At 37.9% G+C, this 27,721-nt stretch overlaps 1 protein-coding gene across 1 annotated transcript in view; it reads right to left on the bottom strand.

The window, feature by feature from the left end:
- The window catches only part of ZNF407 (zinc finger protein 407), a 359,657-nt gene that overhangs the window by 203,707 nt on the left and 128,229 nt on the right, over positions 1 to 27,721 (bottom strand). The window contains exon 4 of the mRNA XM_036419918.2: positions 14,547 to 14,621. Coding sequence (XP_036275811.1) covers positions 14,547 to 14,621 — 75 coding nt within the window. The remainder of the gene's footprint in view (positions 1 to 14,546; positions 14,622 to 27,721) is intronic.

The following is a 27,721-nucleotide window of genomic DNA, read 5'->3' on the forward strand; positions in this document are numbered from 1 at the left end:
TTTATGTTACTACTACAGGCCCATGCACTGGGGGTCCTGGCAGCCTGCCCAAAATGGGAACCATCGGGTGTGGGCCAGCTAGGGTGGGGAGTCGATCACGGACTGGCCCAGCCAGGGTGAGGGGCTGCTGGTGGTTTGCCTGCTGGCCCAGCCAGCCCTGCCCCCAATCAGGGTTGGAATGCCCGCTGGGAGGTGAGGGCAGTTGGGGTGAGGGGCTACTGGGCATTCCAGTCATTCTGCTGTTCAGTCAATTTGCATATTACTCTTTTATTATATAGGATATGCAAGTGTATATTTTGCAGTCAGTCCGATGGTCTAAAATGCACTCCTATACCTTTCTTCACACTTCAGTCAATTTACTATTTCACGGAGTAATATCCTCAAGAAAAATCTTATTTAATACTGTACAATCCAACAATATGCAAATAATAATGACACTATCACTGAAAAGAAAATCTATAGTTCTGTAAATTACAACACTAGAAAAGTTTTACAGCAATATCCTTCAAACTAAAAAAAAAAAAAAAAAAAAAAATCGTTCATTAAACTCTGATTTGGTTTTTATGTATGGAGTGGGCAAAAGTGGGTTTTTAAATATATTTTATTGATTTTGTACAGAGAGGAAGGGAGAGAGATATAGTTAGAAACATCGATGAGAGACAGTCACCGATCAGCTGCCTCTTGCACACCCCCTACTGGGGATATGCCCGCAACCAAGGTACATGCCCTTGACCGGAATCGAACCCGGGACTTTTCAGTCCCCAAGCCGACGCTCTATCCATTGAGCCAAACCGGTTTCAGCAAAAGTGGGTTTTTAAAAAAAATAAATAAAAACAATAATTAATTAATTGATTAATAATACTAGAACAGACTCTGTGTATAGTGTACTCACAACTGCAAATTTACTTTTGCCCATTCCTGTAGTCTACTTCATCAATTGAGGAGGATTTATACCTTACCAGCAATTACTAAGATTAAAAGTGCTGAGAGGGTAGGAAGCATTATGTGCACTGCTAACAGAGATCACCTGTGAAAAAGCATAGCTCTACCAGAGAACTAAGGAGCCCTAGCTTCCTTTTACCAAAGGATGCAGAAATTACAAACTCTGTGGGTGCAGTTCATTTTTAATTGCCACCATTTTGAATAGCTAGATGATCTAAGGGCAAGTCTCTCTGAAACTGTTCTCACATCTAAAACATTTAAAGGTTCCCTTTAAAATCCAAAATTCTTCATTATTCTGCAATAAGCTACCTGATGTTAGGGCAAATTAAATATAGCAAGCTGCTGACATTTGCAAGGCATATGAACTGAGACCTTTAGAAACCCCTATAGAACATACGTTCCCTCCTTAAAGGTGGTAAAGTATTTTTTTTAAATAGTGACCCCCTTTACAGTCTTAGTGATTCTATAAATATAGTCTAAAATCATTAATATAGTTATGAATTCTTCCAATAAGAAAAAAAAAAACACCCTGTACTCTTATTTCAGAGCATCCTTACCGTGAGTAAGATTAACCTAAGTCTCCACAACCCAAACCATAATAATGAAGGCTGCACCTGCCAGAGCACACGTGTGGAAAGTCGCACCCCCTCTTGACAGTAGTAGCTAGGCGATCACTACCCAGTCATGCTTTGAACACTCTGGTGGGGCCTGGGTATCAGTCAGCAGAAAAGACAATCGAAATCAGTGATAGGAACTATGAGAAAAGTAACTCTAAGGCAGAGAACAGTCATTTAAAATGGGGCATATGAAAAGAAAGCTATCTCTGACTCCAAATCACAACCTTCATCTTGGGATTAAAAGTCTCCATCTCCGAGGATAGAGCTCATACAGAGGTTTCTCAGGCTGGAGCCTGATCTAGACTCACAAGATGCGAAGTCAGTCATCTGCTGCCTGGAACCCTGGTGGGCATGTTCCTTCCTGAGACATGACTTTCTGTAATGGCATCTTCTCCATCTGTGAGGAACACATGTTGGCTTCATTACCCTTCTCCCCTAAGAATTTCCTCATTCTGAAGAAATGTTTCTCTATGACATGGGCGGTGGAGGGTCCCTACAACATCAACTTCACATTATGAAAAGAAAAAAGAAGAGAGAAAAAACTTCCTAAAGTTTCCAAATAAAAATTTTCTCAAAATTAAAATGAATAAAACAGCCAAATAAGCTAACAGTTCACCACTGTTATTTCTGATAATATTTTAAAGAATACCAATTTTCTAACAAATGACATTTTTGTTGTAGTCAGATGTTTTCCATTTATGAAGAACCATCTCTTCAACATGCAGACCAGTGTTCTCCTTCACTCAGTGGGGCTCTTTCTTTATTACTAATCAAAGTAATAAACACCATCTTTTATTTGTTTCACATTGAGCACATGTAGTGGGCCATTTAAACAGGGAAATTATGGTTTTACTACATAGACCTCCAGGCACACAATTGGGTAAAAAATAATCTTTGGTTATCATTGGTTCAACTGAGACCCCGTCTTATTTTATTTGTCCATTCAATAATATAATGAATGTCTGTGAACTTATCATCAGACATGAAAACTAGAACCTTACATTCCAGGTGTTAATTTAGCTCAACTTTGTATTTGCAGCTAAGAATGATTACATTCTCTGATTTTTTTTTTTTCATTCTCTGTTTTCATCAACTCCAACAGTTGGATCTGTTGGATTAAACAGTTTTGATTTTAATCACATCTTCTGAGGCATTAGATACTTTTGACAAGCAGAGCACAGTAAATAAAGCTGTGCTGAGACTTGAAAGTTGAGTGCTATCACCAGCTAAGTTAAGAGCCTGGCTCAGTAGTCTTTGAGCATGTCTGATTCAATACAGAATTTCCACAGAAATTTAATTGTCTCATCATTCAGACATCAACTATATTATGAGCAGTAAACTGCACTGCACAAGTAAAAGAGCTCTATGTACAGAGAGATTTTCATTGATCTGATGTGGAATCCACAGCTTCTTTGAGAAAGGTGCCCCTCCTCTGATATAGTCTTTGGAGCCCTCCAGATTTAGACAAAGCACTTAAGCTTTTACTGGTTTTACGTGACTACTATGTTCTATGTTCTATGCAAGCTTTTTTTTCTTCTGTTTGATCAAAAGAGGGATCTCAAGAATTCACTGAAACTTAGAAATATGTTCATTTAGTGCTATTACTATGAGTACTTGTCCTATATAATAAAAGCCTAATATGCAAATTGTCCCCTTGACCAGGAGTTTGCTGGGAGTTCAACAGCTTAACCAGCTGCTAAGATGCACACTGACCAAAGGGGGCAGATGCTCTGACAAGTAGGTTAGCTTGCTGTGGACGCTGGTGGGCTGGACTGGAAAGTGAGGTTTGGCCTGAGCCCTGGGCATAGGGAGGTAGAGGCAGGAGCCAGGAAGGACCGGGTGGTGCAGGAAGCTGCTACACATGATCCAAGAGCCATGGACTGCACGGCCCTTGGCAACCAGTGCATAATTTATAATCTTCAGAGCTGCTTCTTTTTATTTGTTAAATTTCACTAACTATTCCAGGAGAGAGGGTAGCACCATTATGGGGAGATGGGCCAAGCATGCCTGCCTGAGGCCAAGAGGCAGCCTAGGGCTCCCAAGAATGCAGCAGAGAAGGGGGCAAGGCTGAGTTGGAGAAACCAAGACCAAAACTTGAAAGGAAGCAGGAGGCAGTGAGGGGCAGAAGACGACAGCTGTGCAGGAGCCTAGAAAAGCTGCTGGGGGAGTAGCCAAGGAGCCCAGTGCCTCTCCCATGGGACATGCTCCATGTCTCTCCCTTTTCCTCCCCATAACCTGTCACCCCAGCCCTCCTCTGAGGCCCTGCCTGGACTGGCCAGACAGATGCTCTGACTGGTAAGTTAGCTTGCTGTTGGTCCAGCCAATCAGGACTGGGTGACATGGGGCCAGACATGCCCTGGGTCCCTACTGCTGTCCCTCCCGGGGTCTCTCCCTGACCACTGACCCAAATCAGGACTGAGCAAGATGGCCCTGATTGGCCCTGAACGCTGGCCAGACAGAGGGACCCTACCCATGCACAAATTCGTGCACTGGGCCTCTAGTAAATAATATTAGGATAATTCCTTTGTTAAAGTGTTGCCTCATCTTCCAAATCTGATTATCATATGAACAATATATTTTTTCAAAATGCAAAGGCATAAATTTGAAAATATATGAAATTCAGCAATGTCTATATCTTTCTATGTGCCAAAAAATATTTGACATATGTTTGTTATCTACATCTATATCTACATCTATATATCTATATCTATATCTATATCTATATCTATATCTATATCTATATATCTATATCTATACCTATACCTATTTCTATATCTATATAAAAGCCTAAATGACCAGAGATGAGTCTACTGGCCAACTAGCTGGTAGCTATGACACGCATTGACCACCAGGGGGCAGGCACTCAACAGATGAGCTGCCAAGCTACAGCAACTTTGTAGAGTGCCCTCTCACACTCTGGGATCCCTAGGGGAATATTGGACTGCTGGTTTCTGCCTGATCCACACAGACCAGGCTGGGCCTCTAGTATAACTATAAATATGAGAAAAAGCCAGTGTGAACACCACATACACTGTGAGAATGAATGGGGAAATTATTGTTTTATAATTAGCTACAAAGAAAAATTGTGTCTAATTTAAATTTTTTTAAAAATTACATACGTGTTCTACTGAACCTGCTATACTGAATCTGCTCTTTCCCATAATTCTTTGTCCTACAAGACTAGCATGAAATGAGGGCAGAGATAATATGCATACCTTAATATCAAAACACGAATGTTTTCACATAAAAACAAGTACTCTGTTAATTATAAACACTATGTATATAGTAAAATTTTCTATATTTGTATAACTATCAGTCATGTTCCCTTCACCAAACCCTGAGAAACGAGAACAGGTGTCCTCCTCAGTGTCACAGGTGAGAGGGGAGGTCACATGGACACAGAGAGGGCACTCAAGGTTGACCCCAGTAAGAAGCAGGACATTACAATTATGTAGAACTTCACTAATCTGCAAGACCTTTCTCATAATGCAAGCATAAATCATATACTTAGACCAGCTAAGAAGAAATCCATTCAAAGGAGTTCCAATACAGATTCCATATCCTCACAAGTGCTGATTACCCTCGGGAAAGCTGAGACAGAGAAGAAACTATCTACTATAGAGACAGAGCGTACACATTCACAAAAGGAAAACAGAACAATGTGCTAAGAGGAAAGGACATCAGGCTTCTGGGTAAGAAGTGATTGTCTAGACTGGAAATCTAGGAAGGGCTTTCCACAGTGAGACAAAATCTGGGCCTTGAAAGAAAATACACACTGACCCTGGCCGACAAGACTTGTAGTGTGGCTTCCAACAGAACTGTGTGGAAATTCTAACGGGGATGCTGAGACAGAAACCACACTATACAAGACCATGTCCAGGAAATCATTATCACAAAACAAGAAAGAACTGGATTATATTAAAACTCAATGGAAATTATTACCTCCCAGAAAAGCGATCTCTATTTTAACATCATATGCCAGAAATAGCTCTAAATAGAATAAGGTTGACTCATAAAAAATTACCAATATTTGACTGTTTTTTACCTAAGTGTTGATTTCATCTAACTCAACTTTAGAAGGTGCTAATATCTCAGTAAATATCAATTGGTGTCATAATTCTTCAGAAAGAAATAAAGAATTAGCTATCATATAAAATGGTCATTTTTTCTTAAGATTAACTCAAGATCCACATATCTCCTACAGAATATGTCACTGCCTGTTTTCTCCTGTGGGTAGTAATGATGAAAGTAGCACCATATTTTGGCCCTTGGTTTTAAGCTCACAATTTATTACATAAGTGATCCTAGAACTAAAAAATGGGAGAGGAAATATCTCAAAGAATAACCTATCTAAGTACTTGGTTTTTCCTATTAGAGTTCTGTAGTATAATAAAATGTAAACATCTTGTTTCTCTTCTAGATATTAAAATGGATGATCAAATTGCTTTGATCCAACTTTACAAAAATTATTTCAGAAAGGTTGTAAGTTTTCTGAAAATTCCTCAGGAAATTTTTAATCTTGGACTTTTATAAGCAAGTACCAAGACATCACGAATATAAAGAACCTCTCACAGAAAGTCAGTACATATAATGAAACTGTATAAAGTTGGTAATTAACCATAATTGAAGGCTGCAGTGAACATACAGGCTTTTGTTCTTTTTAATTCTGGCACTGAATGTGAATTAAAGACAAGAGCTTAGGGCAAAGTTTAGTCAGAGTCCAGATGTATAAGCCCAGTGTTCTAAAAGTAACTTAAGTAAAATAGGAGAATAGACAAAAATGTTATAGATGCCTGCCAGGAGAAACACCTATAATCTGAACATTTAACATATTCCATCCATCATACTTGGGATCACTTACTCATTGTCTTTTTTTAAAATTTAAAAGAATAGATAATCCTATATTGAAGACCTGATTGAATTACTAAACTAAATGATAGCAAAGAAAATAAAGAATCCAATAAAGAAATGGACAACAGAACTAAATAGAATCTTTTCAAAAGAAGACAGAAAGGAAGGCCAAGAGGCACATGAAAACATCACTAATTACCTCACACCTGTCAGAATAGCTACCATCAACAAATCAACAAACGACAAGTGTTGGTGAGGATGTGGAGAAAAAGGAACACTCATGCACTGCTAGTGGGAATGTAGACTGGTATAGCCACTATGGAGAAGAGTATGGAGTTTCCTCAAAAAACTAAAACTGGAATTCCCATTTGACCCAGTAATCCTACTCCTAGGAATATACCCTAAAAAACAGAAAACACCAATAAGAAAGGATATATGTACCCTTATGTTCATAGCAACACAATTTACAATAGCTAAGATTTGGAAACAGCTGAGGTGTCCATCAACAGATGACTGGATCAGAAAACTATGGTACATCTACATAATGAAATACTATGCTGCCATAAAAAAGGAATTCTTACCATTTGCAGCAACCTGGATGGAATTGGAGAACATCATGCTAAGTGAAATAAGCCAGTCAATGAAAGGAAAATACCACATGATCTCACTCATTTATGGATAATAAAGAAAATTATAAACTATTGAACAAAAAGATAGATACAAAAGACAGTAAAATATCAAACAGACTGTCAAATTACAGTGGGGATGTAACATGGGAGAGGTGGGGGAGATAAGAGATCAACCGAAGGATATGTATGCATGCATGTAAGCATAAACAATGGACAAAAAATGCGGGGGGGGGGGGGCATATATGGGAGTGGGGGGAGGGGGTAATGGTAAGATATGTACACATATAATACCTTAATAAAAATATGTTTTAATAAGAATCATATAATAATGCTCAATAAAATGCTGGCTTAAAATTAAAAAATGAATCTTCGAATAGAAAATAAACTTATACTTTTGTAACACATATATATACTAACACTTAAAATCCCTCTACTACTATCATGGGAATTCCCTTTTTAAGTAGCAAATATGGTATTTTATCAACACATCCATAATACACTCAGAAGAGCAGTCATTTTGGAGGGGGAGCAATGGAGTAAAAGGCACACAGTGCTCCCATCTTTTCTAGGGAGACACACTAGCTATGTCTGCTCAGCAAGCATTCTTCAAACAACAGATAATCAAGACAAATAAAAGCAGCATTGGAGTTATACAAAGAAATACACTAAGTTTTCATACAGTTGGCAAGGACAATTTTTTAAAGCCTCATAATGGGGCTAACACTGATCAACACATTACCCCCAAAACTACGTGGCTGAAGACATGCATACTTCCAGACAAATACTAACCCTGCTTTACAAAATTCTCACTGCAAAACTTCCCCTGAATTATGTGAGGTTGTTACAAAATATCGCACATACGCAATGGGAATTTCCCAAAGAGGAAAAAAAAGATAGGTGAAGAAATAACAGTAGGAAATAAAACCCCTCCATGAAGTCCATTCTGCTTTCTGGAGGTGGACTCCAATTTTGGCGCTGAGCTTCTCAGCAATGAACACAGATGAAAAGTCAATGCTATCCACGATGTGCTAACACACTGGCAGCAAACTCATTAGTCAACAGAGCCAATATCAACAATACAACAATTGAAATTTCTTTTGAGAGCCAAATTTTTTAAACTTAAACTTCTTCTAATGCCACTTCTTCAAAATAGACTCGCCCAGGCTGTGGTATTTTGTGGAAGAGCCACACTCAGGGGACCAAAGAGCCATATGTGCTTGCGAGCCGCAATTTGCAGACCATGGTGCTAAAACAAGACCTAAGGGACAAGTTGTTTCCTAAAGGCACACCTTTTCCTGAAATAAAGACTAAGGAGAAATCTTGAATATCACAGGATGATATGGCAGGAGGAGGACCCTGAGCACTATCTTTTCAATAAATATATGGGTTTTATAAGGTTACTTTTTAAATTTAAGTCATTATCATATAAACTAAGTACAAAATCAGTTTTATTGGAGGGGAAAAGATAAAAACAATGCAGTGAAGGAAAGCAGCCTCCTAGTGATTGGCCTAACCCAATAATATAATAAAACTGACCTCTCATTAACAAATGAATAGAAGGAATCAGAATCCTGACAGTAAAGTAACCATCTGAGGAATACAGAGGACCCAGGCAGTCCAGGTAGGATGGCCATTCTCTATGGAAGCTGAGGAACCCATGGATTGATAAGCATGAAGAGGACTTCTATCCCCTCAGAGATGAGCCCCATGAATTCCCTGTGCGAGGTCCAAACATCTCCCTCAAAAAATCGAACTAGAAACTTCAACAAATAAAGTAGGAGCTGAGGTCCCAGAATTCTATAACACTGGAACTTACTTTTGTTAATGTTCACTAAAAAGTCTATAATATAAATAAGAAAATAGAGATTTTAGGAAGAAAACGATTGTCATAAAGCAACCACAAAACAACTAAATTATCTATTTAAATTTAGAAATACTTCCTATGTGCTGACAAGATGACTTCGGTAAAAAATATATAGATATATACTTATCTCCTGTGTTCCTTAATAATTTGTCAGTTTAATTCAGAAAAATATAGAAGGAAATTTTCTAAAAATAATAATCTTGGCTAGCTGAACTGATGTGACCTTTCCCTAGCTTTCCACGTAAAGGTAATTAATGAGCAAGGCTATCTGCCTCTGTAATCCCTCTTTGCCACAATAAGACCATGTCCAATAACCATAGCACCCTATTTGTAAACTGGATACTGTCTAAGGATGGAAAAAAGGGAGAACATAGAAGAAAGATAGTATTACACTCATGCAATAGCAATATTAAGTCATTAAAATCTAACAATCTCCCTCTCATTGAAATAAGCAACCTAAATGAAAAGAACTAATATGTTTGTCCTCTACTTTGGCTCAACAGAATTGCTTGTTTAAACCAGAGAACATCCTAAAAATATCCTAAATTTGATCATCATGAAAAGAAAAGATTTCCAAATATCAGAGTAAGGGAAGAAGTGACAGTGTAGAACAATATAAGCAGTGGATTTGGGGGAGCAGGAAATAGGAAGTGACTGACATGAGGGACAGATGACACAGAATAATATATATATATCTCTATGCATGCACCCATGAGATTTAGCTTCCTCTCAGTATTCACCTTGCAGAAATTCACACAGAATAAACACTGAGGAAAACTATTGATTCTTTAATAAAAGGAAATACATGCAGTAATAACAACTTAGCCAAGGGCAAATTATTTCTTTAAAATGAATAGTAAAGTAGCCGAAACTGGTTTGGCTCAGTGGATAGAGCGTCGGTCTGTGGACTGAAGGGTCCCAGGTTCGATTCCGGTCAAGGGCATGTACATTGGTTGCGGGCACAATCCCCGGTGGGGTGTGCAGGAGGCAGCTGGTCGATGTTTCTCTCTCATCGATGTTTCTAACTCTCTATCCCTCTCTCATTCTCTCTGTAAAAAATCAATAAAATATATATAAAAATATTAAAATGGATAGTAAAGTGACAATAACAAGAGTTAATGTCATATTATGAATTCAATCTCTTCTGAATTTAGAGTTGTTATACATGGTATTATTCTCTCATTTAAAAGTAGCCTAAATTTCTAATTAACAAAGAAGTATTGCTAGCCAAGTTCCAAGGGCAACTGTGTGTACATTTATATGTGCTTTTCCCAGGAATGATGGGCTTAGGATTTTCATGTTTTAAGAAAAAGGGTGAGGCTTACATCTAAACTGAAAAACAGGAAACACTGATGATACTTCCATACAATTTTACATCTATAATAATAAAAGGGTAATATGCTAATTAGACCGGACATTATTTCCAAAGTCCTTCCTGATGAAGCTGGGGCAGGAGGGATGCCGGCCTGGTCCCAGGTGCCTGCAGGTGGCCTGGGTGAAGCCAGCCGGGGTCCCGGGTGCCTATGGGTGGCCCAGGGGAAGCTAGTCTGGGTCTGGGTGCCTGCGGGTGCCCGGAGGAGGGAAGTCCAGGTCACGGGTGCCAGTGGGGGCCAGAGGGAAGCTGGTGCCAGCAGCCATGGGAAGGAAGGCCTACTCTTACATGAATATTCATGCATAGGGCCTCTAGTATAAATATAAAGGTTTAGAGAAAAGAGGAAAAAAAGGAGACCAGATCAATGCTAAAAGACTCACAGAATTTCTGTCCCACAGTAAGACTCAGTGATATTTAGTACATATGAGACTGCATGGGAAAGATTTTACTTCTCCGTAAGATTGAAGGTACTGATTTAAAAAAAAAAAAAAAAAAAAAAAAAGGATGACCAATCCCAAATCCCAAATGTCTGATAAAAGGGGAGAAGCCAGCACCAATGATAGGGCTGAGCCACCTGAAAGAAGCCTGGGGGAAATGCATGCCCCTGAATGAAAACACCAGCCCTGAGCCAGCCCAGGGGCCTTAACACAGCCCACAGCTATATTGACAATAAGACACACAACCTTCATAGGCTCCTCCAGAAACTGTTTCACACAAAAAAATACTAAAGTTTTGATGTGGATATTCATTAATAACTGGAAAAACAAGTGCATTTCTTTTCATTGTGTAAAAACTTTTAGCTCTTAGACTCTCTGATGCAGGCATCACTTTAAAATCCTTTCCTGGGCCCTGGCCTGTGTGGCTCAGTTTGTTGGGCATCATCCCACCCACCAAATGGTTGCTGTTTCAATTCTGGGTCAGGGCACATCCTCAGTAGGGGGTATACAGGAGGCAGCAGATGGATGTTTCTCTCTACCTCTCCTTCTCCCTTTCTCTCTCTCTAAAAATCAATAAACTATTCTTTAAAAAATAAAATTAAAATCCTTTTCTGGTACAAGTGGCTTCAAGAGCATGTCAGCCTTGTTCCTGAGATGCTGCCAGTGTGGCCTTTCCTGACGGAGTCCTGACACCACAGAAGCAGTGATAAGGTTAGAGATTCTGAGTGATCATCTCCTCTCCTCCTATTCACATGGTCACTCAAAGCCAGCTGATACCCGAGTGCTGGACTATCAATGTCAGCGCTCTCCACAGTCTGGCCTTCACACAGAGATACTGATCATGGCTGTTTCAATCGTGGTAACTGCTAATGATTTTAAAGTCATAAAGATACTATGGCTTACTATACAAAAAGAGAATTACTATATTTAAATAGGGAATACTTTAGTAAAGCTGCTAAATTAGTTGGAGTTTACTTTAAAATGTGAATTCTACTATATTTAGTTATTTACATTTAAGTGTATAAGATTTCTGAAATATGCCAATGCACGTCCTTGAAATAAATTCATGCAAATTAAGGAACATAAAAGTATGTTCTTACACAAACCATCACTTCAGGAGGTCCTGGTGTCAAAAAAAAATATTTGAAGTTATTTAGTTTTCTGTTGCTAATCACAGTCATGCTAAGAAAATTTATTGGTTCATCAAACGATAGTGTAAGTATACGAACTGATTTGTAATAAATTATCATTTTTGCATACATCAGTCAAAGCACAAGGCCTAAATACTTGCAAACAAAATGCATTATTAATTTAATGTTCACAGCCTATTTAGCTAACTTCTATTACTATTTGCTGTAATATGCAATGCATAAAAGGTGAGAATCAAATTCAAAACATAAAAAAATAAACCGATTATACTTTCCTGAAAAAATTAAAATATAGCAAGCTTGCAAAATTATAGCCAATACATTAATGTTTTAAATAGGTAAGAAAAAAAAAATGTTTAACTTAATTTAGAGAACAGTTATGCCCAAAGTGAGGGTTCAGCATGCTGGTAGTTTCTTTGTTTCCTATAATCACTAAAAGGCATTGATTTCCTCAAGAAGGAATGGAGGAAAGTGAACTAGAAGGAGAGATCCTTTTGGCATTTACTGTGCTAGGTGCTGCTAATTAAGTCTTAGTCTTCTCCAGCTATGGACGTCCACTGGAAACCTATACTGCTGCTGAGGTCCTGGCATTTGAACTTAGCATTTCTATGCATCAGAGGGAATGTCATCTTATAAACAGGTACCATAAACAGAAAGTAACCTGAAGCTCAGAGCTTTTAAGAGGAAAAGCAATACATTCTAAGATGCTTAGTTTATATAAACTTGAACTACTCAGAAGGTAGTAAACCAGAAGATGGGTTGTACTCCCCAGCTGATATTCATTTCCTGATTTTAGGAGAAAAATCATGCCAGTGATGCTGAAAAAGAATATCATATCTCTAAGGGGAGAAAAACATGAAATCTTTCTCTTGCCTCTTTTTAGACTCCCTTTATGTATTAGAGACTGAAACAGGTAAAAGCAAGAGAGTGTTCCTGAAATGTACAGGAAAAGATAAAGGGAAAAAGCAAATTTCTACCATAATATATATGTGTGTGTGTATATGTGTATTTGTATGTGTGTGTGTGTGTATATATATATATATATATATATATATATATATATATATATATATATATGACATCTACTCTTTTTGAAATGCCTGGAGGATAAATATATGTATAAGATAATAAATTACATAGTTGAGTTCAAAATGTATACTAGTTATATAGTAGGGAAGTATTTTCTTTTTATTAACTATCTGATCTAGATTGTTTTCATTCAAATTTATTTGTGAATAAAACATCCTAAGTACCAATATGTATAGATTCTCAATGTGTGATAATATAATTAAAAGAAAGAGCAGTAGAATTGGATTTAAAAAAATTACAGTTCTAACATTTGAGATATTGAATAAAAAATTGTATATTCCTGAATCACAGTCCTTAGACCTATGAAACTAGAATAACAATACACAGTCCTTAGACCTATAAAATTAGAATAATAATTATTCTAATAGGGTCATAGAATAATTAATTGAGATAATCCACGTGAAAGCAATGAGAATCTAGCAATTAAAAATGTTTTGTTTCCACTTCTTAAATACTTAGGAAACATAACTTTGAAGTCATAAAACCTAATTCACAAATTATAATGTAAATAATATAGAAATTTTTTGAATTTCAAGAATAATGCATCCAGGATATGTTCAAAATATAAATTTTGACTCAAATTAAATATGTAATAAAGAAAACTATTTTTAAAAAGGCAAAAAGTAAACATACGGAACATCCCATTTTTTGACACAGCATTCATGTCCAAACTAAAATGCTAAAGAAAATAACATGCCTCCAATAGAAAAGTCAAGTTAAATTCCTTGTAAACATAAAAAAAAAAATACTTTAAGGGCATTTTAAATTTTACAAAGGCAATTAAACATTTAAAATATGGCAGAAGAGGCCCTAGGATATATTGTGACAGAATAAATTGCATGATCATTGACATTTTAAAAGAGTATTTAAAACAAACAACTTTCTAGGAGTATCCAGAATTTCTTGGAGAATTTGAGAAAATCTGAATATTGATATCCTTGAAGGAAGGTGAGAGTACCTGCCCTGGGTCTGATTGGCTGCAGGTGTTAAAGATTTAAAAATTTCAGAAGTAGCCATGCTCACCTGGTAGCTGACATTACTATACTGCAGCTCAACTAATACAATTGACTCTGGGTGATGAAGCTAATTATGATACAGTAGCAAGAAAAAAGAAAGCCTGGCAGTTGACGACATAATAATTACAGTGTTATTTTTCATGACATGGCAACTGTAGTATTATTTTGGGAATGACAAAGATGTATTTCTTTAATATTAGCAATGTTTAATTCTACAGTAAGAATTCAAAAATGTTATTTTAAAACCTCAAAATAAAAATACAAGAGGAAAATAGACAAAGTGTAGTCTTACACACTTATTTTAACTCATTCAAATGTATCAGTAGAGGTCAATTCCCTCTAATTTAACTCTTCTATTTGAAGGTTGTTTTACAAATTCACAAACTCAAAGTTCCTCAAATCCTTTCAAATCTTAATATGGCAGCACATTTTGGGGGGAATAGGGCATAAAACATGATATTCAACAACAGAGTACCACAAATGCAAACCATATGAACAGACTTGAAAAAATTCTATAAGTCACCTTATTAAACAAATTCTGAAATGAAAATACATTGATTTTTAAAGTGAATGAAAATTACCTTTCTTTGGGGGTGCCAACTCCATGTTTGCCTAGCAGATGAGTATTTAAGTGCTTCTTCATTACAAAAGCAACCCTAAAAAAGTAAATAAATAAATAAATAAATAAATAAATAAATAACAGTAATTATAAAACTTGACTCTCTGCTAGAATTATGTACAAAAAGTATTTAAAAATAGGCATGTATATATGGATGTAACATAATGCAGATTACAATGCACTCTTGCTAAACAGAGATCTGCATACAGAACAAATTTACTATAATATTTGGAAGTCAGAAATAACTGCATTTAAGTGACTGGTTCATTTTCTTATGTGACCAAAACAATGATTTTAGTTTTTTAGTCATTGTCTTCACTGTCAGGAAGCAAGAGAAAGCAATATTTCAATGTAATAACATTCACTGCCCCCTAGTTGATCCCACACTTCAATCACAAGATGATTTCGGAAAATGTCATTTTATTAAATATTTAAGGGACTGTAAAAGACAAAATGAATAGCTTTCATGGAGTTGCCTTAAAAACATGATAATAATTTGAAGAGAGGTTTTTAACAATGATATAAATGTTTATTGTATCTGCAGTACAGGCAAAAAAAAAAAAAAATGTGCTGAAGTACCAGGAACATATGAATCACTAAAAAAAGAGTATTACCTGACATGCTACCTTATTTTATACACAAATCAGCTCAATTAATCCAATTTTGTTTACATAGATATGAAATGGACAGGAATCTGCAACCAGTGCATGGAGCAACATTCTTCTACTGAATATGGTGCAACATCGATTTAATTACATTCTGTGATTGTTTAAAACAATTTAGATCTCCCTCAGAAGCATCAAACTCAAATGGTTCTCTTCATGAGCAAAAAAATAAATTTTACTCTTGTAACTTTCAGTGTAAAAGGGCTTGCAAACATTTTTGTTAATTATGTATTACAGCTGTCCTTCATAAAGTTAATTACTAGTAGCTGAAAGGCAACAGAATCTATTTGCATATGTACATGAAAGGCATGACATATGCAAAAATATGATTTTAATTAGCATTCTCTGATATGAGGGACTACAAATCAAATTGGCATGTTATAAGATTCTTAACATTAAACACTGAATTCATCTGGACGTGTTTGCACAAACGGCTTCGTGAGACTGTGAAGCACTGTGGCCTCTGGAAGAGATGTGTCAAAAGCCACAACTCAAACAATTCCTAAAATTGCGACTGCTTCTTTTCTTTTTATGTATGGTTGATCTGGTTATTTTCCTACAATACTATGGAACCTCAGTTTTGTGGCTAAAATAATATACATTTTTTAAATGATTATGAATTAATTATTCAAATAATCCATCTCTATACACTGAAAATAATGTTCATTATATTCCATCTAGTATATAATTACTATGGACAACTATAAATAACTAATCACATCATTAATCATTAAAATGAAAAAATAATTATTATATATGAAGAATCAAACTGTGATGATATTAAAGGGTTAGCAAAAATAACAGTACAAAATATCCTTTATTTGTTTCTGCTTGATTTGGACAAAATAAATAACATTTTTCATTTCCTTAAGAAAGAATACAGTAATAACAACAGTCCATTTAAGTCATAACTTCCCTACTGTCCTCTATTTTCTTATAATTAAAAAAGCATAAAGCTAATAGCAAAGAGCAAAGGTTAAGAACCCAAAGTTGCAAAGCACAGCTTATTTACATGAGCAAGTATAATTTAAGAGACTTGGGCTTAGAAAATGCAGTGCAGTTTAAAAAGAAAAAAAAATTACATAAAATGTTTAAAATTTAAGAATTGAAACAAAAATATGATACCGCACAGGAGAACAAACAAAGTACACAGGGAGGGACAGCTTCCACCTAATGGAAGATGCTTTTGTAGACATTAAGGGTGGGGAATTTATAATCCTAAAACACACTGAAGTTATAGTCAAACGCAAAATATTTATCCATCCAAAATGTGATTTAAAGTAAGTAAAAATTCTTTAAATTTGGTCCTCGGAAAGCATGAGTAATGTAAAATTCTCAATATCCTCTCAGTTAAAATCCTAAACCAGGCGTGATTTAGGATTAGCAATAATAGAATGCTAATTAAAATAAACTCATCAACCCCAACCTCTATGGACATAACAGCGCCAACGTGTCATGTCTGAATGTGGCCTACCCTTCACTACCATTCTCACAGTTTTAAAAGTTTTAACATACTCACAGTTTTGGAAAATGTATAATCTAGATACCATGAAAAGTAAGACAAAAATAATCCCAAATCAGAAAAGTTCTGCTCCTGCCTTCACCCACGCCCTCCTTGTCCCATGCACACTGAGCGCTTACGAAGTGGGCAGCTTCAAGGGATGGGATGGAAATCAGACCAAGTGGGGCCTTCGTGAAGCTGTCCTTCCATGGCCTATCATAGCTTCTCAACCGGATGGAGCAGCTCTAATGCTGCCACACACCGGGCAGACCGGCAGCAGGATCATGTCCACAGTAACACCTGTGCGATGCTAGCAGCACTCTCAGCAGCTGCATGGCATCAGTAACAAACAATCCAAAGTCCCTGCCTCAGAAAACAGAAAGGCCAGTGAGGGAAACACACAAGAACAAAAACAGAAAGCCTCTTAAACAGTGATAATGGAAGGGAAAAAATTAGAAAAGGAAGATCTGAACTATCAGGAGGGGGATCAAATTTTACATGTGAGTGGCTCAGGAATGTGATTTGTGAATAAGATGAGAGGCTGCGCATGGCAACAGCAGTGAGCAGCAACCCATAGAACAGCACCCAGAGACCGAGGCAGTGAGCCTGTAGGACCCAGTCTCAGAGGGAGTGATGCAGAGCAGAACAGTACAGCAGGTTCGGTGAGGGTGTCAGCCTCTTGGCCATGACAGCCTGGGCTTGTACCCCGAGAGAGAAGAAAAGCCTTGCAGCCTTCAGAACAGAGGAGAGACATGTCAGACTCAAATTTTAACAGATTCCTAAATTAGAGGGAAAGGGAGAAGAGAGAAAGGAGAACAGTGAGAAAAGAGGGGCGAATTAACTGTCTCTTGCAATAATCCAGGCAAAGATGAAAGTAGCTGGGACCAAGGGCTAGCAGTGAAGAGATCGAGTCAAATTCCAGATATATACTTGTGATTAGAGCCAACCAAATTTCCACATGGATTGATGGGAAGGAAAAGAAATATTCAAGGTTTTGGCCTGGAAATACCAAACTACTCTGAAGAAGAAAGCCAGTCTGAAACACATTCAATAAGGAAGCCACTGACATCCAAGAGAGATGTCTAACAGGAGGCCAAATCAACGGTCTTGAGCTTAAGGGCAAACCTAGGCTAGAAATGTATTCTCTGAAGCTATCCATCGGGCAAGTGCCTGACAACCTAAAGAAACATCTTGAAATAATAAAAAACAGTGTTTCTTAAATATGATTGATTTCCAAGTATATATAATTGCCTGAAATAACATCACTTAAAACTGTTTTTGGTGTCAAAGAGCAGCACAGTAATAATATTTACATCCCAGCTAAGATTTCTACTTTTCAGCAGAAAACTTTCGTATTTTATATCCTAATTTTAAAATAAATTTTCCTGCACATAAATCCTATATAATAAAAGCCTAATATGCAAATTGTCCCCTCAGGCAGTCGTTTGACCAGGAGTTCGACCAAGAGTTCAACCTCTCACTTTGACTGACGTGCACTGACCACCAGCAAGCATGGGACATGGCAGGCTTCAGCAACATGGTGCTGTGCTGGCAACGGGCAGCAGTGGAGGTGCTGCTAACCCCAATGGGCCCCGAGGAGAGTGGGACCAGGACCAAAGGATGGTGGAGTAGGTGAGCAGGTGAGCAGGTGGCACCAGTCCATGGGGGGTGCAAGTGAGAACTCAATTACCCCGATTGATCAGCAAGGGGGGTTGGGGGGGTTTTTGTGCTGTCACCTGGCTCCCAAGAGCTGAGGGAGCCAGCCCCAATCAATTGCCCCACAGGCAGAATGATGGAGCAGGTGAGGGAGCAGCACCAGGCCAAAAAGAGGTGACAGGAGGGACTGCAGGGCTGCAAGGCTGGAACTGCAAGCTAGGGCCTGATCTCCGCAGGCCACCCCCAAAGGACCCCACCTGTGCACGAATTCATGCACTGGGCCTCTAGTATAATATAAATCTCATTCTTCAGTTGCTTAGGTTTTATCACTGTGGAATTATTTCCACTTGAGAAGCACAAAAGATTATCGACTGACCTATTGAGGTAAATAAAATGCACCACTGTAAACGCAATTAGAGATATTCGAAGGCAACGGACACCCAGCATTTGGGAGGTCCCTGAACCCTACTCTGTCTATATCAGGGTTTAACTCGGGGACCAAAATCAGGTCTGCACAGGCTGTGTCTCTAGCATCAGAGGAAAGAGAGGGAGCAGTAGCAGGATGAGTCGTGAACTTCTGCTATCTTTCTATTTGTTTCCGCTTCTCTCTGAAAAGGGCAGGTGCTACTTAAAGATAGGCCTATGGAATATAATATCCAACTACTTGAAAAAAATCTAAAGACAGGAACACAAGGTTTAAAAAAAATGTCTATAAACAGGTTAGTTTAAGATTATGATGTAAGACTATCATGATATCAGCACATTCATTTTATCTGCTGAGTAACTGACACAGTTCTCCTACTGGTCCCCGCCACACAGGGCCCAAGATACCTGTCAGTACAGGTGAACAGTCCTCAGTTACTGCTAAAGAAGCAGAAAACAAACACACAAAGCAACAAGCAGCAAGATTAGCTGGCAGAGGCAACCTGAGGATCACATAAAACAGTCACCTCTACCCCACTCATGGCTGCCTGTTTCCCCACCTCCCCCCAGCTAACTTGGAAAGGCTGCTACACTGGGCTGACTGGAGCAACCCTCGTCCCTGAGGAGTAGTTCACAGACATGCATACAGCGTGGGGGGGAGAGGGGCGCGCACGCGCGCGCGCGCGCGCGCGCGCGGCAGCAGCCCAGTGCAAAGGCGGTGTCCCGTCATGGCTTTGCCTGCTGTGACTCCTATACCTGAGTACACTGAGGACATTCTGAATGGCAGTTTTCTCAATTCAAGTGTGAGGGAAGCAACTCTTCCTGTGAGTTTTGTGAAGATGAAACAAAATAAGGCAATACAATGTTGAATGAAGGCAGGTGAAGTCAACTTAATAAATCATGGCTAATATTAGTACTGCTATTTATAATCATGCCATATGCGGCAACATCTAGCAAAAGAACAGTTTCAGGATTTCAACTCCAAAAGCCTATGTGCCTTAGGCCAGTTCAGATAGCACCTTACATGATACACAGATCAGCACCAATGAAATTGAGGGTGACGTGTACAAGACAAACTAGAAGATCAAGATGCAATGTGACAAAGCCATCACCTCAAACACCACCACCCACCTATGTGAAGAGCACTGCGATGTGAACAAGTACTCTGACTCATTTACATTAGATACCTATTTCTGTTTACATCAATCCTCAAAGTGAGGAGGCAACAAAAAGTAATAAAGGTCCCCAAGATCAAGTAATAGCAACAAGCAAAGAGTAAGAAACAACTGCCCAGCCAGTGTGGCTCAATGGTTGAACATCAACCTATGAACCAGAAAGTCACAGTTCAATACCCCGTCAGGGAATATTAAATAATGAAGAATAATAACAATCCCCTTCCCATGTAAGTTCTAGGTATACAAAAATCTCTTTAATAATGTGATCTGGCTTTTAGAGCAAATGTCACTTGCCATTAAAAATATATAGAAAATTTTGCCATTTTGTATAATGTCTTTTTTATGATTAATAAGATATTACCATTCTGAAAATGACCGTAATGAATAGATTAAAGTTTTACATGTAATGGTATAGTTATAAAAGATGGATGAGTTATAGATTTTCATACTGCGGTAAGTGCATTCTCCGAGTGACTTACTCCACATCACTTTCATAGCAATGGCTCCTGAAAGATGTCCACACCTTAATCTCTGAAACCTGTTGGGTTCCATGGTAGGGGTGAATTTTGGTGGCAAACCCACTGACATTAAAGTAGGGAAATTTCCCTGGATTATCTGGGTGGATCTGGTATACTCAAAATGTTCTTAAATGTGTTAGAGGAAGATGGAAGAAGGAGTCAGAGAAAGAGCTGACTATAAAAGCAGGTCAGAGATGCTCTGCTACTGGATTTGAAGATAAACTGGACTATTAGCAAGGAATGTAGATAGTCGCTCAAAGCTGGCATTGTGTTAATGCCCTGTTCTCTAACGATCATCTCCCCGTGGTTTAGTGCTCATTAATTAGAAATTGTTACCACCTTGATGATTATCATGGACTGCAAAATGGGAGTGTTCTAATTCTCTCATTCCACCTACCTTTATTAGCTGGCTTTCTTCTATAAAGAATTTCATCATTTTCCCTTCTGTCTTAGATACTCTCTCACCCTAACTCTCCTTCAAGAGCATTTTTAATGGACTGTTGAATTTTCATTTCTATTCCATGTTTTATAATAAATTACCACAATTATAGTTTTTAATTCTCAAACTACCCCCAAATAGGCTAGTGGAGGCCCTTTAAAGCTGGCTACTATGTCCTTTTGACATCTCTCCTTTTAATGTTCAGATACTTCCCTGTTTCCCAGCACAAGGTATTCCAAGATGCTTGTGTCCTCTCTTTGCTGTAGATCTGGAATCAGTCTCACTTTCTAAATAAAGAGTAAGATCTAGATTTTACTGCTTCTGGGTATCACCGAGTCCAAGCCTTTCAATGCAAAAACTAGGAAGTAAATAAATCCACGAAGTAATCACTATATGGTGGGCAGAAGAGAAAATATAAACAGAGGAATTCAACTGCCATGTACCAAATACAGTAATTTGGTCCATGAGTGTTTATTAAGACAATCAATTGCATCTTTTCATTATTCTAAAACAGTTTGTCATATATTTTCAAGTGTCATACAAACATCTGTTAATAAATCACATTTTATATATGGAAATTGTGAATAAACTGCTCACTACTGTTTCCTTAACCTTCTAATAACCTACTCCGAGTGCTGGTTCTTCTAAACCACTTCTGATTACTTCCTCCTTCTCACTATCACCAATTCTTGTTCCTGCTCACACCCTCTCAGAGTGATACTTTTATTCACATGCAGTTATATTTCAAAAGCATAACTCATTTTGCGGGCTTCAACACATTGCCTCATGGTAGATGGCTGTCTATTCATGGCCTTTCCAAGGGCACTTCTTGTCTGAAATAAAAGACACCTTAAAACACATCTAACAGTCATGATCTTCCCTCACTAATGGTCTCCTCCAGACTACCCTAATTCTATTGACCGAACCTCCTTCCTACTTTAATGATCATACTCTCGAAACCATGAGTCATTCATAGACTTCACTAATCCTATATAATAAAAGGCTAATATGCAAATTGACCAAGTGCAGTTGACCCTTGAACAACACAAAATTTAGGGACATCGACCCTCCATGTATGTTTGACTCTTCCAAAACTACTAATATTCTCCTGTTGATTGAAGACTTATTGATAACATTAATAGCTGGTGAATATAGTTTGTATTTTATATGTATTATATACTGCATTCTTAAATTCTAGAAGCCCACTGCAGGACGATTCCTACAATAGAGCTTCCTGCTGTGTGCTTCCCTCCCTTCTCCACTGCCCAGCTTGCTTGCTTCTTTGAAGCTTCGCTCTCTTCTACAGCACTTGGCTTCTTTCTATCCTATCTTCTGTCTTCACTCTAGCCTGGATATGCAAATTAACCACCATCTTGGTTGGGTTAATTTGCAAACATACCCTGATTTGCTGGTGGGCGTGGCTTGTGGAAGTAGTGAATGTGTGGTCAATTTGCATGTTTCTCTTTTATTGGATAGAATAATAAACAGGAGAAAAGAAAATCATAAGAGGTAATAAATTGACTGTATTTTTTTTAATTCACATATAAGTAGATTCCCATATAAGTGCATCCATTCAGTTCAAATCCCTGTGGTTCAAAGGCAAACTGCATTGTCTCGCTATTTCTCAAATGTCTCAGGACACAATTTTTGGAATGCTTTTGCCCCTTTGGTTGAAATCATTACACAGAACACATGACTTCCACATCTAAAAAGTACCCTTGTAATTTTACAGAAAGCAGCTACCTTCAATAACAAATTACCAACATCCCCACAGTTAGAGTTATCAGTAATCCTTTAATGCTTTAAAATTATAATTATTTTCCTGAATGTTTCTGCTTTTCCACAAAAAATCAATGCTATTACATTTATTGAAAACTCCCCAGGAAGAAACAAACACCTATCCTGAGAGTAAGCATTCTATGTCCAAAAACCAGCAGTAAGCTCCTAGATATTATAAAATGTGAGCTGCAAAACAAGCATCAGAAATATTCCTATAAGGAACCTCAAGGTAGTAACACACACAAAATTCCCTACACTATACAGAAGAGGAAGGGGAGACATTCAGCAAGTTAGCACTCCTTTATTTCAAGAATTAATCCTACTGTCACTTAATAAGGAGCCCTATAAAAATGTAACTATTAGTATTGTCAGAACTATAAATATTATACCCCAAAGGCCTTAATATTACAGTGCAGACTTCCAAATATTAACCACATCCTTAATAATGAAAGCAGTCACACATTAGGGTATGTTTTGTTTTGTGTTGTAGAGAGATTGCCAAGCTCTGTTCTCAGTGCTTATATATACCAGTTAATTCAACCCGTCACAAAGCACTCAACAACAGCCGAATGAGTCCCAAGCTGCCAGTGGCAGCAGGCAGTACTAGAACCCTGGCTGCACATGGCCACTGAGTCGCTCTCCTTGTCTTATCAACTCTAATTCAGGAATTTGGTCTTATTTTGGGTGTCTGCTGTGTTTGTTTGCTTGTTTCTTAATTATAAAGTAATTTGCCAAAATAAGTAAGGAAATCAATGCTGGGAGTAAGTATATTTTATTTACAACCTTGAGAAACAACATAAGTAGCCATATACTAAAGGATGCTAAATTTGAGAGTAAAATACCGGGGTCTTAGCTATACTTTTCTGATAACAGTGATGAAAACTTGTTTCAATTAATAACAATCACATGTAAGACAAAATGAAATTGCTGATACCTAAATTGTGAGAAAAAACAAATAAACTTAGAAAACAACTATTTTAGTGATTTAAAAAACAACAACTATTGAATAAGAATGGCTATAACCAATGATATGAGACCTAGAAGAGGGATCAGAATCAGATGTGTTGTCAGACATGTTCAGGAAAATTATTCTGTTAGGAGAGAGGGAAGGAGGGAGGGAGGGAAGGAGGGAGGGAATGGTGGGCCTTTCTGTTGTTAGCTCTCATCCTGGGAATGGAAAGTGATGATATGGTCTACAGAAATTAAATACACACAGCCCCCAAGGAAAAGGTGTGAAGCACAGCCAGAACACAGTGACTCTGGTCTGGGTCTGACCTTGGTGACTAGATGAGAACACCGCACCCCCCTGGGTTGTTGTGAAGATGACATGCCAAAGTGTGGCTAAGAAACTGACAACTGACTGTACAGAGATGCTGAAGATTCAGATCCCTCCCACAGCAGGAGGAAGAGGCCACAGTCCCACCCCAAACCCTACATTGGCTCACAGGACTCTGAGTCCCACTCTCCTCCTCGAACAAACAGAAAACTTCCTCACTGGGCTAGGCAAGGAGGAAAAATTCAATACCTGTGACATTTACCATCCTGGTGAGAGGATGATAAATGTTTATTGGGAATTACCAGTTATATGGTACTACCAGCCTTAATTTCCAAATAAGAAAACGAGGGTAATGTGGAATTGAGGTAATGTGAAAACCAAGGTTTGTTGTTAGAGAAAAAACACATCTATATATAGTATATATAGAAGCTTCTAATAAAGTACCTAATATTGCATGAAATGCTGTTAAGTCTCCATAAATGATTGCTATTTTAAAAAATTAAGAATATCTACCTATCCAAACATATAATCCTGGTATTGTATTTATTGATTAAATATGCAGGAGCTAAAATACATGAGGGTGTTTAATCAAAACTCCAATCAATAAGTCCACCAAAATGGGGATTTACATTTTTCATGTAATTTGTCTTCAAATTTCTTCTGTGATATTTTAAGTAAATGGACAATATGATACTGAAAATCAGGGCTGTCAGTGGGGAGTGACCAGCCCTGTCTGAGAAGGAACTGGAGGTGGCTGAGCCACAGGAACTAGTGGATCATTGATTCAGCTGCAAGCAGGATCTAATATTCAGTGAGAAATGTTCTTTGGTGATTCCTATTGGAGAACTGACTGACAGGTGAGGGCGGGGGAAGGGGGGGACCTACTGAGCTGTCCAACAGCACTATTTCCAAAATCTAGTAAAGGCACTTTGGATTTAATAGCAATTTCAGGGAGAGAAGAAAAGAACTTTTTACTTTAAAAATGTTATTTGGTAAACAAGAATATTAAAGTTGGAATTTATATGAAAAGGAGTTGAAACTGGCCATGCATAATCAATATGTTTAACCAACATTTATTGAGCTATTTACAAATAAAAGCTAAAAATGGAGATTTTAAAATGCTACCATCTCTTTTAGAACTCATTAGGCACACACATACCATTATGAGATATGTGCAGATAAGAAATAATCTGTATCTTCTATCAAGGTTTACACAGAGTTAAGATAAGGATCTTAACTTAGATGATAATTATGCAAAAAAAAAAATTAGAACAAAACAGAACGCATTTAATAAAATTTTATAGAACAGAATTTAATCTTTATTTAATGATTCAGCAGGCATATCAAAACCATGAAGTGCTTCAGGGAGAGATAGCCATCATCATCAATTACGGCTACAGTGGAAAAGGCAGAAGTGTCAATTAATAAGAGTTCTGGCTGAATTCCTTTCCTATAACAATTTATAATAATATAAACTAAGTAAACTAACTGAAATAAAAACACTCAGGAATCTTAAAATAATAATAAAGTCAGGATTATTTCTTCCCTTTTTAATCCCCTCATCACTTAAAATAAGATGTGTTAACAATGTTACGATTATAACTCATTAAGTTTTTGCGGGCAAAGAGTGGATATGAATTAGATTGAATAACCCTTTCACCCCTCAGACAAAAAGTGGCTAATATATCTGTCTCTCTGGGGAATGGGACAGCATGTTGCTCACTATCTATTGGGTGGTACATCACGTTAGGAAGAAGCAGAATATCTTTTCGGTTGTTATTAGAGATTAAATGCAAATTAAAACAACATGTACAGGTGCAAAGAAGGCAAGGGTTATGGAATCTATAATATGACTCTAACCTATGTCCTCCAGAATTCTGTTCTCAGTACGCATGGATCCAGTTAGGGACAGCCACATGAGTAATTCTGGTGGAACATCCAAGGGCAGAAAAGTGGAGCAATGGGTTCGTACGTATTATCATTTATCACCTGGACCACCTAATTGCCATGTGGCAACAACAAACACTACTCTTTAGAAACTGGGGCCTCCACCAACTTCTCTGACTCCAGACCAATTGATTAAGTAGCTAAGGAAGAGACCAAGCTGCTGCTGAATAAATGTCCCCCATCAACATTGGACGCAACATTCGGGGAGTCTCTCTGTCCTCAGGGGCTCCAGCTCATGCTGTAAGCTCCATCCCCCCCTGATTCTCCCCATGTCCCTACTTCTTTCCTTCTCTTCTGCCTGCCTTGTGAATTTCAATTCCAACATCAAATGCGACAACATCTTACAAAGACTGGTTGAAAAGTTTGCAGTTGTATAACACCAAATCCCTGTAATAAATTCCTTGACTTTGTTCACATCACACATAAATGTGGATATACATATCGTATTGATTCAGAATTACAAAATGGAGTGACAGAGATTTACCCATTTTCACCGGAAACAACCAAAAAAATCAACATAAGAAATAATCTTTAAGACATAGAGATAAGGCAAAGAAAGTGATTTCAGAACGAATGTTGTCAGTGGAATGAGGTAGGGAAGAGCAGACTTCCTGAGTTGAGGCTACATGGGCCCTGGCTGGGTGGCTCAGTTGGTTGGAGCATTGTCCTGATATGCCAAGGTTGTGAGTTTACCCTGCTCAAGGCACATACAAGACACAACTAAGGAATGCATAAGTAAGTGGACAGCAAATCATTGTATATGTGTGTGGTGTGTGTGTGTGGGGGGGGGGGGTGTCTGTGTGTGCGTGAAATCAATAATTAATTTTTTTGAAAAATGAGACTGCACGAAGCCCAGGCAGCTGAATATCACAGGATAGAGTCGCAGAGAGGAGAGACCTACACAAGTAGAGAGAGAATTCAAGGTCTGCAGAGAGAATGCATGGAGTATTCAGCTAATCACTGATGGAGGTTTGTGGGGAAAGAAACCACACAGTGGTGGGTTGAGCATACAAAGAAGAGAGAGCATGGCGCTCAGCAGTGCATTCACAGGGCCAGCCTGGAGAACCCAAGAGCACCAGTCTCCCAGGAAGCTCAGTCTCAGTAGTAGAGAATAATTAGCCACAGATGGAGTACTGGTCAGAATCTGTTCAAAAGTAAAGCACAAAATGTCAAACTATTTTCAAGTAAATTAACTGCATCCCAAAACAAAGCTCAAGAATATTTATTGAAATACAAAATAAACACTAGCAAAGTAAAATTCACAAAGTATAAAATAAAATGAAAAATTACCAGTCAGGCAGAAAAGGAAGAAAATATGACCCACAAAAAAGGAGAAAAATTAATCACCTAAAACCAACCAGGACAGACAAGATGTTAAAATTATCAGACAAGGACATTAAAACACCTACCATAGATATATCAAATGGTCAAAAGAGAATTCCAGAAAATGCAAGCTAAGTTGCTAGGAGATAGGAGGAAAGGGCAGGAATTAAGTATCACAAAGCAAAACATGGAACTTGTGGCAGTAATGGATATGTTATCCTCTTTGGGGTATTAATTTCATGGAAATAAATATGGATATACACTGAGTAGCCAGATTATTATGATCTCTGAACACATAATAATCTGGCCACTGTGTGTGTGTGTGTGTGTGTGTGCGTGTGTGTGTGTGTGTATTAGAGGCCTAGTGCACGAAATTTGTACATGGGGGAGCAGAGGGGAGGGGGGTTCCTCAGCCCAGCCTGCACCCTCTCCAAT

This window comes from Pipistrellus kuhlii, unplaced genomic scaffold (genome assembly GCF_014108245.1).
Source record: "Pipistrellus kuhlii isolate mPipKuh1 unplaced genomic scaffold, mPipKuh1.p scaffold_m20_p_6, whole genome shotgun sequence".
In the NCBI taxonomy this organism is placed as follows: domain Eukaryota; kingdom Metazoa; phylum Chordata; class Mammalia; order Chiroptera; family Vespertilionidae; genus Pipistrellus; species Pipistrellus kuhlii.